The sequence below is a fragment of the Argentina anserina genome, chromosome 7 (genome assembly GCF_933775445.1).
Source record: "Argentina anserina chromosome 7, drPotAnse1.1, whole genome shotgun sequence".
NCBI classification, from domain to species: domain Eukaryota; kingdom Viridiplantae; phylum Streptophyta; class Magnoliopsida; order Rosales; family Rosaceae; genus Argentina; species Argentina anserina.
In genome coordinates, this window is record NC_065878.1 from 7,184,415 (window position 1) to 7,198,164 (window position 13,750).

General features: G+C 35.9%; 3 protein-coding genes across 4 annotated transcripts; all 3 read right to left on the reverse strand.

The window, feature by feature from the left end:
• Nucleotides 1-216: 216 nt before the first annotated feature.
• On the reverse strand, nucleotides 217-897 carry LOC126802081 (putative ripening-related protein 1). The gene has a single exon (XM_050529622.1). It carries the CDS (start codon nucleotides 880-882, stop codon nucleotides 322-324), a length of 561 nt encoding a protein of 186 aa, XP_050385579.1. The 5' UTR covers nucleotides 883-897; the 3' UTR covers nucleotides 217-321.
• Nucleotides 898-3,339: 2,442 nt separating this feature from the next.
• LOC126802079 (putative ripening-related protein 1) lies at nucleotides 3,340-4,126 on the reverse strand. The gene has a single exon (XM_050529621.1). The coding sequence runs from the start codon at nucleotides 4,108-4,110 to the stop codon at nucleotides 3,550-3,552; it is 561 nt and encodes a 186-aa protein (XP_050385578.1). The 5' UTR covers nucleotides 4,111-4,126; the 3' UTR covers nucleotides 3,340-3,549.
• Nucleotides 4,127-5,223: 1,097 nt separating this feature from the next.
• On the reverse strand, nucleotides 5,224-12,451 carry LOC126802066 (acyl-CoA-binding domain-containing protein 4). 2 transcript variants are annotated; one of them, XM_050529596.1, is made up of 14 exons: nucleotides 12,340-12,451; nucleotides 11,014-11,139; nucleotides 10,733-10,810; nucleotides 10,544-10,657; nucleotides 10,381-10,447; nucleotides 10,102-10,163; nucleotides 9,623-9,762; nucleotides 9,415-9,541; nucleotides 8,576-8,690; nucleotides 8,376-8,464; nucleotides 7,705-7,788; nucleotides 6,083-6,400; nucleotides 5,916-5,975; nucleotides 5,224-5,822 (listed from the first exon to the last, which is right to left on the reverse strand). In XM_050529596.1, the coding sequence occupies exons 2-14, from the start codon at nucleotides 11,128-11,130 to the stop codon at nucleotides 5,643-5,645; spliced, it is 1,551 nt and encodes a 516-aa protein (XP_050385553.1). In that variant the 5' UTR covers nucleotides 11,131-11,139; nucleotides 12,340-12,451; the 3' UTR covers nucleotides 5,224-5,642. The 2 variants fall into 2 exon arrangements, with proteins under 2 accessions (XP_050385553.1, XP_050385554.1); XM_050529597.1 differs by having other exon boundaries at nucleotides 11,014-11,142; nucleotides 12,340-12,417.
• Nucleotides 12,452-13,750: the final 1,299 nt, after the last annotated feature.

The following is a 13,750-nucleotide window of genomic DNA, read 5'->3' on the forward strand; positions in this document are numbered from 1 at the left end:
ATTTAGGGGAAATTATGTTCATATAAGTAGGATGATTTGAACTGATTTTAAGGTTTTAAATTGTCGAGCATACATACAATTCCTCAAAATTAGACAAAGAAATGGCATCTTGTTAGTGAATGAATATGCCAGTTCCAGAAAGAACATGCGATAAATGACTAACAGTTTAGTTTCATTGGAAAACATAGAAAGTAAAAGTAATCAAGACCATTTATACAGTAAATATCAGTAGTCTTCAATATCATATATATTGTATAATTCCACATACATACATAGACACACACTCGTATACAACAATACATAAGCAACAATCCGAACAAACTAAGCATCAGACCAGGTGATATCCAAGCCACCCCAGTTGCCCTCAGATACGCCTAAAGCTTTCCAGACAGCCTTCGAGGCATCGACAATGTTGTTTGGACAAGGAGGCTGATAATCGTGGTCTGCATCACATCCCTCAGTAGAGTCACACTCATCCACCACCATGGCCACCACGCTACGCCCATTACCATTAATTCTGATGTTGTTAAGGCACCTTGATCCACCATTGTACCATCCGGTGGATAATGCAACAACCGGAGTGTTGTCATTGTGGTACTTGCCGTCACATTCGGATGGGCCTCCTCCGTCACCACCTGCCTCAAAGCTGTTGAGAGTGAGATATGCACGAGTGTTACCCGACGTTGGTGGTGAGCAAGTGTAGGTTGGGTACATTTTTCCAGCTTTACAGCAGTCAGAGTCATCCTCCGTGTTACATTGTCCAGGAGGGGGCTTCCTTCCTCTGATTCTTCCGCTTGGACGACATTGTTGAGCTTCACTGACCAAGCAAATTCCTAAAAGAAGAATGACTAGAACAGACCCTTTTGAGAAGTAACAAGCCATTTTCTCTCTGTTTGTTTTTCCTCTATATCTCTTTGCTTTTAGTTGTAGATTGATGCATGAAAGCAATTGAGGCTAGGTTTTTATAGATTTCAGAATACCAGAAGATACCAATGAAAAGTGTTTTGCTATCCAGTTGGTATGGCACTCCATCAGTGTAGGAAAGACCCTAATAGTAATTTTTTTTCTGTGAATACTCAAGACAACAATAGTGAGGTTTAACATCAGGTCTGTCACATCCTTTGAATGATGTAATGGAACCCTATTGTATTTTCAAAGAATTGCTCTTGTTTTGTTTTCATCTAAATGTGACATCTGCTTTATTTCGTGCTTACAAAAATATTGTCGCCTGAACTTTTTCATTTAATTAATCACAGTTGAAACAGATGCCTAGTTATGCTCTTTGTTAACTTATTCCTCGCCTGTCTTGGCCTTCACGTTAGTCTACACCCTTCTTGGTCTTTGAAACAATGGGAGATATAGTATTGATGAGGTTCCTGTAGCTTGCGGTTTAGCCAGAATTGCATCAACATAACTAATTTCATAAAATTGAATCAATATTGGTGGTTTTTAATCATTTCGAAGTTAACTTCTTTAATTAATGAGATCAAGTGAATCGACTGTGTATGCAGGTCTGCTAATCTCCATAATGACTGATGAAATGAAAGTTTACGAGTTTGGACCAGTGTGGCTTCCTCATTGTGTTGATAAAGATTTTAGATCATCAGTTTAGTTGTGGATATAGTACTCCTTGAATTCTGGTTGCTTGACCGAGGAGGATGGAAGCATTTGTATCCATACTCGATGTAATCTTCATTTTCATAAATGAACCTTTCAATAACAGATAATAATAAAAAGTATATTATAGTAAGATCTGTAGAAACAAATCTAATAGTTACTGCATATGCTAGTGAGAAAGTATATTATAGTAAGATTTGTAGAAACAAAAGGACCAAATTTTAGTTCTAGTTGTCAAAACATGGCCTTATATATTCTGAGTTGAAGACCGATGGAGGTGATCGGTGTGGAGGGATTTGTCCTGCAAATGTGCTTCAAATTTCTTGAGCAGAAATTCTATGAAAGTAAATAACTAAATATGTGAAGAAGAAAAGAACAGTGAGGACATGACTTGTCAGGACGAAAATTTATTGGGACATTGTTCACATTCCGGTCATGTTCTTCTTTACAATCTTTTGTTAACTTCATTAGAAAAATTCCATTTCATATCAAATTTGATGTCAAAAGTTAAGTTTGAGCAGATACATCAAGAATTGGTTTTAGCAATCAGAGTTTCCAAAAAACATAAACCATGAATGCATCTCTAATTAGGTTGAGGCTGGTTTCATTAATAAAAGCATCTTTGGAGTTTGGAGTAATCTATACAGTAATTAGTGATCTTAACAAGTAATTTGATATTCAAAACCAGCTACCTAGCTAGCTGTTTCATATTCTATATATAGCCTAGTTAGGATCCAACTTCTTCAAACCACTGTAAACCCAAAAGCCAAAAGAGTGTGAAGAACATGATCAGCCTCCATGCACTCACAACATTGCTGAAGCATCCAAAGCTGTTTGGAACGCCTTGGCAGACAAGAAAGGTGACTGGGGTGAAGTGCAGGTATTCTGGTCTGGTGCCTGATTGAGCGACTGCCTCTATATTGTTATACAAATAGAGTGAAGGTTCGTAGAATTATTAGAATGACATGTTGCTGCTCCTACATTTGCGTTATACATGGGAAAGAAATAACAGTAAGGACTTCAAGGACAATAACATGGCAAGTGCATTGCAATCTTTAACTACAAATATGTTTTTATTTTCTTTTCCAAGTAGTTCTACCTCATTGGCAGACCATTAGTAGTTTTGAAGGAACTGTTGAATTCATTCCAACTGAAAGGAATTGCATTTACAGAAAGAGAGCTTGGTTGGGATTTGATGGCTAGATGGAACTCATGAAAGGAGAGAGGAGGTGAGACAATCTGACTAGGTAATGAAGAAAAAATATTTCTTCTGGAATTTTGCTATCAGCACTTCAGCAGCATGGGATGGCTGAGAACAGATGGCTGAAAATCTCATGTGCTGCAAGTTTGTATTGGGGAATGAGGAGAAAATGAATTTGGGAACGTGGTTCGAGTTGTCTATGCAGCGCAGGGCCTTGTTAGGACGGAATGGTTTCAGTGTTACCAGTAAACTTTCAATATGTTGAAGATATCATTTTGGTCGGAATCCGATTATATGTCCTTTCAAGTTATTTAAGTTCAATTTTATTGCAACAGATGAAATAGTTTCTAGAGAAAGCTGATATTGTGTTCTTCTGAGTTTTTTTTTTAATCAGAAATGCTGCTGAGGCTGTAAAACAGTTAGAGCTGGCAATACTCAAAGCAGAAGAGATGTTAAATTGACACTAGCTAGGCAAATTTGAGTTTGAAAAAACAAAATATAATGTTCTGGGGTAAGAGATTGGATTATCGAGCATTGCATGCTTACAAATCCTCAGATTATTTAGATAAGTTAGTATGTTCACATAAACAGAAGTCTTCTGTATTAACTTTTTGTAACATGCTTATCATAAAATTACACATACATAGACACAAGTAGACGACCATACAAGCAAACATGAAACTGTAGAGAAGAAACAAAACAAGCAACAATCCGGACAAACTGTACTGTAACTAAGCATCAGACCAGGTGATATCCAAGCCACCCCAGTTGTCCTCAGATACGCCTAAGGCTTTCCAGACGGCCTTTGAGGCATCAACAATGTTGTTTGGACAAGGAGGCTGGTAATCATGGTCTGCATCACATCCTTCAGTAGAGTCACACTCATCCACCACCATGGCCACCACGCTACGCCCATTACCGTTAATTCTGATGTTGTTAAGGCACCTTGATCCACCATTGTACCATCCGGTGGATAATGCAACAACCGGAGTGTTGTCATTGTGATACTTGCCGTCACATTCGGATGGGCCTCCTCCGTCACCACCTGCCTCAAAGCTGTTAAGAGTGAGATATGCCCGAGTGTTACCGGATGTTGGTGGTGAGCAAGTGTATGTTGGGTACATTTTTCCAGCTTTACAGCAGTCAGAGTCATCCTCTGTGTTACATTGTCCAGGAGGGGGTTTCCTTCCTCTGATTCTTCCACTCGGACGACATTGTTGAGCTTCACTAACGAAGCAAATTGCTAGAAGAAGAATGACTAGAATACACCCTTTTGAGATGAAGCAAGTCATTCTCTCTTTCTTTGCTTTTGCGTTTAGTTCTCTTTGCTTGTAGCTGTTGATTTATGCATGGAAGCAACTGAGGCTAGGCTTTTATAGATTTCAGAGTACCAGAAGATACCAATCAAAAGTTCAACATACCTTATGCTATCCAGTTGGTATGGCACTCCATCAATATAACTAATTAGAACCCAACTGTAAGTCTGTAACTATGTTATCACGAGAAAAAAAAGGTCTGTAACTATGTTGTGACTTAAGATTACAGTAATGAGATTTAACATCAGGATACTGTTACTGCTTTTGAATAAGCTGTTTTAATTTCCCTTTTCTTTTCAAAGCATTGCTCTTGTTTTGTCTACATGTAAATGTGACATCTGCTTTTGTTTTCATAGTGATAATAATGTCGTCTGATTGCACCATCTATTGAAAGTTGAAGCAAAAGCCCTGTTATGGTCGTTGTTAACTTATTCCTTCGGCTTGTCCTTGGTGAATGCTTGGTGATCAAATCACAAGTTATAGCTACGAATAAAAACATATGTATGCAGATTTAAATATGTTTGTTGTCCTGAGTAATTTCTTAGGTTGCTTTTAGGTTTTAATTCTTGTTTAATTTTTGACAAAAGGATTATTATTAGGAAAATTATGTACTATGAGCATTGGGTTAACTTTAAGTAACCATAACCTTTAATCTAGACCTTCATTCCAGAGAACATTTCACCTGATAAACTCCTATACTGCCACTTTATATCTACACTTGGTGGTTAATTTTGAAGTGTTAACCAGATGTCTGCATTCTGTAGTTGTTGTCCAGTTTGCGCTTGTACTGAAAACTAAACATTTCGGTCGCTTATTTGAAGTTGGTGTCTGAATAAAAGTTGCATTGTTATTCATGTTTTGCTTCTCAACAACCCGGTGGCAAGGAATGAAGCACTAGCTTGTTACGTTTAAAGATGCAGAATGAGAATACCGCAAAACCAAACGTTGCCTACTTGTTAACAAGAACATAGATGGATATATGATGTATGCGGATGATAGTCGATGTACCGTTGTAATGATGCAGTATTTGTAATCCAAGCTACAACATGCAAAGTGATCATCCTCAACAGTAATCTTAAACTCAAAACAATACAATGACATTGCCAGGATTGTCTGGTGAAAATATGAATATCCCATTATCCTTCTGATTTCCAATGAGGGTCGCAGAATCCAAGCACTTAGAGCTGCTATATCATGCGAAATTGCGAATCCATGAATGAATCACCATCATATATGACAAGAATAAGAAGAATATGAGGATTATAAAATGATCATATAATAAATTGCGTACATAGTCATTTCTTAGACTAATTCTCATCACTTTGGACCTGGGGTGTCGATCTTAATGTGTGAAATTCCCTGTACTCAATTGTACCAAACAGTTCTAATTCTTCCAACATGCCAACTGGTGAGCTTCAGAACAGCCTGCTGGGGGAACCTGTGTCACAGTTGATTCCCATTTCAATATATGGGTCATGACTTCTATCTCAGCTCTTTTTTAGCAAGTTTCATGCGTTGCCACCACTACCAGCAATCCATCGCCAAACACCACCAGAACCTTGTCTCTGAACAGATGAAGCAAGCTCCATATCCTGTTCCATTGCAGATTTCTGTCCACGAAGTGCCTGTACCTCATTCTTAATGGACTGCACTGATTCTAGTATCTTCTGTAATTCACTAATTTGAGCCTAGAAATGCGATACCGGACAACAGAATTATTTGTAAATAATGTTGAACGACTTCATGTGCCAAACCAACTAAAATATATAAAAGATAGGTACCTCCAATTTAAAGCATCTTGATCTCTCAGCTACAAGTTGCCCTTGGACTGATTGCAGTTCCTGATAGAATATGGATAGTGTGAATATCTCTCTTGCCAACATAAATAAATACAGATTTATTCAAAAAAAAAAATACAGACTTAAACAACTAATACAAAAGAGCATACCTTGGACAACTCACTGTGAGTATTGTTGACTTCATCTATCTCCTGGCTAACCCTGGCATTTTCTTTCCTGATTTCAGATAGAGACAATTCCAGTACACCTTTCTCTTCTCTCAGGGCTTCAATGTCAATTGTAAAATCTTGTTCAGTATGATGATTTTCAGCTCCATTGGAGTTTGAATGTACTGTCGTAAAATTCAATTTTTCTGATTTAGTCAAGGCATAGGCAGCAGTAACAGATGCTGCTGCTGCAGCAGCCGCAGGTGACTGGAATATCTTTCGTTGCGAAGAGTCATTTGGTTTGGATCTCATAACAAAAACCTTTAAAAGTAAGTGCAACAAATAAGCCATATTAGAGAACTTAGATAAGCCCACATTCAGAATTCTTAATGTTGCATAACAGCACATATGATATTAACCATTCTTCCAAGCAACAACAATGATAAACATCAATTTTTGGCAACTTATAAACCAAGAGTTTCAGAATAGGAACGTGTCCTGTATAGAGAACAATTAAAACATAATGCAGTTATTGGCTTGCTTACGTCAAATAAATCCATGTCATTGACACCAGAAAATAACGTTTGTCTTCCATTTTTTTCAGTTACAAACGCCTACAGATCAGAGAGACCTAATGGAATATAGTAAAAAATTTAAAAAGGACGACTGCCCTTTAGAAATTCAGAGGCTACGTGCATGCGCTCAAGATAGATTTTCCATTTATTATTCTACCTATTGCTGCTAAAGAAATAATTGACCCCAAACAGGGGAAATTCCACTCACCCGGTACCCTTTTCAAGAGAGGCAAATGTCCTTGAAACTAAAGCATATATTCAGTTTGGCAGTGATAATCATTAATCACAACCCTATTTCATGATAGTTCCCATATCTATATCAATATACATACAGTCATAAGTCATAACACAACCTTTGGAAGTTATTTATTTGAATGTTTTTTTTTTCCGAAAATGACAAAGCAAAACATGAGTATTAGAAAACCAGATATCATTTGGTATGTCTGATTTGCTGTTTACCTATGTTCCAGTTCTCTTCTGTAGTGGCTTAAAAGGAAAAGGGCGGTAGAAGAAGCAACTGCATCTTATAGCAGAGTAAAGTAGGCCAGCAATGAAGATGGAAAATATCAAATACAGAAATGCAAAGCATCGCAAGCAATGCTTTGCTAATAAAGTTCCACCAAGAAATGAAAATAAAGAAAATGGGAAGCCAATTATACATTGCAAACGTGTTGCAAAGTACTACACTATTTGAAGATTTATCATATCTTTTAGGTGCAATCCAAGTGAAAGTGCAGTGGGGTTGGAGAAGCAATATTTTTGAAACTCCATTTTTTTTTGGCAACTGATTTTAGGGCAGACTACAATCATCATCTACCACTTCTGCTTTGCTTTAACGTGATGTGATCCTGATCACTATGGCCGACATCGTATCCAAATTTCAGCAATCATAAAATCAATTATGAGAGTGTGGACATCGATGGTTGCAACAGCATTACTACTGGACTTTCCATGTTCCAACACAAATGTAATCTAATAGGCTTGGATTAAGCCCATGCAGAAATTCAGGCAACAAAATAACAGACTGCTTTATTCCATCAGATAACATACCTCATTGCTGTAGTTCCCATTATAGCCACCAAAGGCAACCAAATGCTTCTTTCCATCAAGATTCACGGAGCAGACAGTTAGACCCTGTTCCCAAACAGATGTTTACTGATTGAAGTACAAAATATCATGAGTAAAATTTATGTTAACAAGTTGATAGTATGAATTGATCGCAGAAAAAATCTTCAATTACAGCTTACATCAATATTATGCAACAAATTGGGACACAAAATCTAATAGATTACTGTACTGGACCGTATCATATATAAATATAGTTGTATGTACATACGTACATCAATAATATGTCCTTGAAAGAATATGTTGGACTTCCTGTAAATTTATGATTGAACTGAAAGAAAGAAACAAAAATAAAATGATTTTCATCATATATGTATCTTCTGTCTTGTGCTTCTGCATGCACATGACGTGACAAACCCAAAAGTTAAGTACAGAACGGCCCTTATTTTGCCAATTCTTGTTAACTAAATTCAACTCAACACAATCATGTCAAATCCTTAAGCAGTGATAGTGTTTTCCCCTTCCATCACAAAATTACATATCTAAACATATTATAAAAGAAATATTAAGTTTAATTTTTGAAAGACACACATTAACAATAACTCTCACTAACACAGAACAAAATGAAAAATTGAAGATAGGAACAAAGTAGAGACCTCACTAGCGAGTGGATCTCTTTGCTTTACAGTTGTTGACACTGACCACACTAGCTTGGACATATTTAAGGTCAGTGTTTCTGGGCAGCCTGTAATAAAATAGTCTTCATTATAAAAGCTAGCAAAGCCAGTTTACTAATAATACGAAGATGTCACAGGACTAGATAGAAAGCAGCAAGGAGCCACAATGTAAGACATACCATTTTTGTTATCTCCACCGCCAACTATATACCAGTTTTCATCAATAGTTATACCCGCATGACCTGCCCTAGGAGCTACAAGATCACCCTGAATTTGTGGCTGGGACCACTCCATCTGTCACATAAGGCAAAGAATGGGAAGGATACGAAAAAGGCCAATACACACACACGATAATATTCCAATTTATAGCAAACTCATGCAGCTTAAAACACGTATAAAAATTCTTTAGCTTCAAACAAGAGATTATCTACTAGGATACTTTAAAGTATAATCAAGCAAAAGGCTCCCAGAACCATGATCCAAACACTATGAAAGACGAGTGCCTGGCGGCCAAGATGTGTGTGGCATATGGAAGAATAAATTCTGACTTCTTTGCATAACATAATAGCTTAATAGTAAATCTCCTGACCAAAAAAAACTCTCAAGCGAGTATTTGGGTAACTCATCTGAGGCCTGACAATGGTTGAAAATTGAAATACTAAATTAAGAGCTCTTATAACCAACCTGGAGGAATAATTGTGAATCTTGTAACTTCTTAAATATATAATTGGCGCAAGTTACTTAAAGTTGAAATAATTGGTATAAATTACCCACACACAGAACCGGTGCAACATAATTACGACCCACTTTCAAGATGCCTTGGTGGTGAAATGGTAGACACACAAGACTCAGAATCTCGTGCTAAAAAGCGTGGAGGTTCAAGTCCTCTTCAAGACCCAGAATTTCGTTTGTAAAAATAATATACAGAAGCAAATTATATGCATGTCATTACGTGTATACAATTTCAGATGTAACAGTTTGAAGTCCAAAATTCTGATGTGATCAATAAAGCACTTACAGCTTGTAAGTCCAAAACATGAAGATCACCGAAGAAACTAGAATGTGAACAACCACCAAAAATTAAAAGGTAACGTTCTGCATGTACTGCTGCTGTGTGATCAAATCTTGGAGCTGGAGGAGTCTGCCTATCATGATTCATAATTCAAGAAAGTAATGAGAATCAAGCACAAGACATAATGTTGTTGACATAATGCATAGATACTTACAATGTGTCCATCACATCCCAAGTCATAGTCTCTAAATCAAGAACATTGACATCATTCAACAATTGTCTGGTCCTGTCTTCTCCACCAAACATTATTAATCTGGAGCCAACCAGTGTAGTTGACTGCCCTGCACGAGCTGCCTGGGATATAAATTACCACGATGTTTCACTTATCACACAACAAGGACTCACTAATATTGGAGCTGAAAAATTGGAGAACATTGAGACTTCATTGTATGGTCCATGGTCACTTTTGACTATGTGGTTCTGTAAACTCTCTTTGTCATCGTAAAATGTAAATCAATGACGTAACATTAGTTGTTATATGAAATATATAAAACTTCATAGATTGCACTAGCCACATAGTCTGCACAACATAACACTCACCCAACTTTGAAAGAAAAACAAGAAAAATACGAATGGCAATGAAATAGTTAATATCACTGAGCATATGGGAAAGGAAGGATCCACCAATCATACCGGAACTTTTCCTGAAGTCTCCATGATGCCAGAGAGGTGTGTTTCCAAATCGATGAACCACACTATAAGTCCAGTAACAAAGTGCTTTAGGTTTTTAATTATGTAAAATGGATCAAACGAGGTTTGCATCATTCATAACTAACAAAACGTTGTTGAAGTTATAAGCATATACTATCAGAGTATCAATGGATTTTCTCAAAAACAAAAAAAAGAGTATCAATGACTGAAAAAATCTTCTACATTACATGAACTAACAAGAAGATGTCTGAAGTGACAAACCTATTATTTTATCAGACAATTTCTTAGAATTCCCCCCAAGGAGAAGAAGTTTGTTGCCCCACTTCACCTGTTAAGCATAATTAAAAAATGGTTAGTAAAAACCATATACAACAAGATATAGAAAAACAAGTACGAATGATAGACCATGCAAAAGAAAATCTACCAGATTGTGAGAAGAGGTGGGTGGAAGAACTTCCTGTAAACCAGTATCTTCAAAACTACTGGGATGTGCATTCAGTTTTATAGTTGACCATAGCAAATTTCTAAAGTCAAAGACCTGCAAAAAGAGTTCATTATTACATGACCCATAAAGGAGCCCCCAAATTAAATAGCAAATGAGCCAATTAGTTACCTGAACATCAGATAGATGCCGTCCATTACGACTCCCGCCAACAATGGATAAGTTTTCATCAACTACTACAGCAGCATGCTACGTAAAAATAAAATTAGCAATGGTAAGCAGGCAAGTATATTCTACTCTTTATAGTAAGAATTGTGATAATAAATATCACATAGTTTTGACCGTACACTTGCAAACAAAATCAAAAAGATGTTTGAATCAAAAAGAATAAAAGGTGCGGGGCTTAGCATGTCCCCTTTTTTCTAGATGTTATTAGAAATTTATCTGTCTACCTTGTAGCGAGCTGGTGGTCGTGAGCCAGATACAGGAAGTGCTACCCACTGATCATATACCAACTGAGATTGCCAATTGTTGGCATCCACATCATTCGTTATTTCTTCTGTTCCCATACCAGCAGTCTGCTGATAAAAGTTGCTTTAGATCTCTTATACTACTGAAACTACCATACAGTCCAAAGCAAGTCATTTATTGATCAAATGAATTACATAATTGAAGTAGACAAGAGTGTCCAGAAAAGGATGAGCAGCAGAAAATTCATAAAATTCCAACCGCAGCAGCTACGATCCAATCAAACCCCTATATAACCGGACCTACTGTAGTAATCTGGCAGAAAAATAAAATAAAAGAAGCTATTGTATCTTAAAGCCACCGGAACAGAAGCAAAAAGTCTTTGTAGTGTTCAAAAAGTCTTCTATGTTTTTCCACCCAGAGCTCCCACATTAAGGACCAACATATAGCAACCCCAAAAGACATTGGCATTTTTTTCTCTTGCCAAACGCAAAGTTTTTGACCAAAAAAACAAAAGAACAAAAAATCAAAAACAAAAATGTAGGCCAATTCCCTTGCAGTAATACACTAGTAAGAAGACAAGCTAAAGTAAGTATTCACCCTAACTAGCAGGTAAGAAATTTGGTTCTGAATTATCATCAATCAGAATCTTGGATGACAAGTAACAAGGAAATGAATCAGAAGCTTTCGTTACATCTTGTCTGATCCATTCTCAAGTAACCAAACAAATTCTTTATTAAAAAGAAATAAAATTAAAAAAAAAACAAGCAACTCTGCTACTTCACTTACTTCGTCATCGTTCAAAATTTACTAGCACACCCCCAACATTGGCATTGCGTAACCCAACTAGTACTCCCTAGACTTCTTTCAATTTCCACCCCCCCCCCCCCCCCCACAATCAACAGTGTCGTTCTTTTTAACTCGGCAGCCCTCTTACAATTCGCATTCATATCTCACTCTCATCCCTATCAATAAAAAAGCAAATACTAACTACGATGCCGCCTCATCCAAACTGAAAGCCTACAGAAATGAGACCCCCAACATTGTTCTTGTTTGCTAAAATGCACGACTCATACTTATATACAGCTCCACACAATGAGACTAGTTATATATACTTACTATGCCACGGTCTATAGTTTCGCAATCCGATTTTTCTAAATTGTAATTAGATTGAGGACTAAAGAGTGATCCAATTCAGTAACCGTGTAGCTGGAAATGAAGACTAAAAGAGCATATATCAGAATTGATTGATAGCTCAGATTTGGAACAAAGAGGAAGGAATGAGAGAAAGAGAAAAGAGATCAATGTACCTCGGAATTGAATTGCAAGAGAAACAAGATCGGACGGTGGTGAATCGAAGACCCAGGAAGGAAGAAGAGTCGGGAGATCTCTGCTCTGCTAGTCTCTCTCTCTCTCTCTCTCTCTCTCTCTCTCGTGTCTCCCTAAACACAACGGGAACAGCCGAAAATTTAAGTCATCGTTTTCGACTTCAAAACCACATTTCCCTTTTTCTTTTTCTTTGTTTTTTTTTTCAAAAGGGTGATTTTAGATATATTTTCATACGGGTGCGTTTATTTTCACCTCATAGTGTATTTTGTTCCCCCTATGGCTAATTAATTTATTTTATTCACCTCACAATTTATTAAAACTATTGTAATAGACCAAAAAACTTATTAAATTACATTTTTTTTATTTTTCAAAACTCACGTATATACATATTAAACCCTAAAAATAATAAAAAGATTGAAACCCTAAAACCCTAATTTGGTATTAAGGATTAGTCATCTTCAATTTTTCTTCAGTTCAAGAAATTTCATGCCACTAAAGAGACATTTATAGACAGCAATGGATTGATATCAATGACAATATTGTTAATGTGATCTAATATTATTCTGTTTATTGGGATTTGGATTTAATGTGATCTAACTTGTTTTTTTAGTTGAGATTTTTCTCAACTAAATTATGCTCATATATATATATGTGAGAAAAATATTGTATGTGACCCTATATATTATTTAAAAATTATAATTACAAGTAATTAATTGTAAGTTTTTTCTTAATAGAGATTGTCAAAATAAATTTGAAATACAATCTGAACAAATTAGAATTGACAAACAAAATGATGTAAGATGAGAGAAGAATGTAAAAAATTATGTTGGGTGAACAAAGTATTATTAAAAAAAGAAAAATTAGGTATTATAATTAGGTGAATAAAATAATTTAGAATTAAAATATATATAATTGGGATGGAAAGAGAACGTGGGGTGAACAAAATAGCCGCACCCATTTTCATATTTGTTATCTATATCTCATTAAATATTTAAATTATATTTTTCTATTTATATAAACTCTCACCTTAATATATATATATATATATGTATATTTTAATAGCTCTCACATTACAACTTCACTTTTACAATCTGCAACAAACTTATATTTTCCATTGAAGCATATTATATTCTGGGAGTTGAATCAAATTCATTTAACCTTTGTTGTGGTAGAATTGTGGAGTGTCAGATTGAAAAATCTTGTCTCTGATTTTTCTATTGTGTTCAAAATCTATTGTTGATTAATTTTATGAAACCAACATGTATTAATTGACTTATATAAGATCGTTGTTTTTAATTAGAAGTGATTAAATCTCATGTTGGAGCAGAAAAAAAGATGAGAATAAAGATTGAATCAATGTCTTTTTAGATTGAAATAGAAGATGATGAGAAT

Excerpts from the sequence above, each read along its gene's own strand:
- LOC126802081 (XM_050529622.1), bottom strand. The coding sequence starts at position 882 with ATGGCTTGTTACTTCTCAAAAGGGTCTGTTCTAGTCATTCTTCTTTTA.
- LOC126802079 (XM_050529621.1), bottom strand. The coding sequence starts at position 4,110 with ATGACTTGCTTCATCTCAAAAGGGTGTATTCTAGTCATTCTTCTTCTA.
- LOC126802066 (XM_050529596.1), bottom strand. The coding sequence starts at position 11,130 with ATGGGAACAGAAGAAATAACGAATGATGTGGATGCCAACAATTGGCAA. Across the intron at positions 9,542-9,622 it reads TGGGATGTGATGGACACATT|GCAGACTCCTCCAGCTCCAA; the intron begins GTAAGTATCTAT and ends GAATCATGATAG. Across the intron at positions 8,465-8,575 it reads CGGTGGAGATAACAAAAATG|GCTGCCCAGAAACACTGACC; the intron begins GTATGTCTTACA and ends ATTTTATTACAG.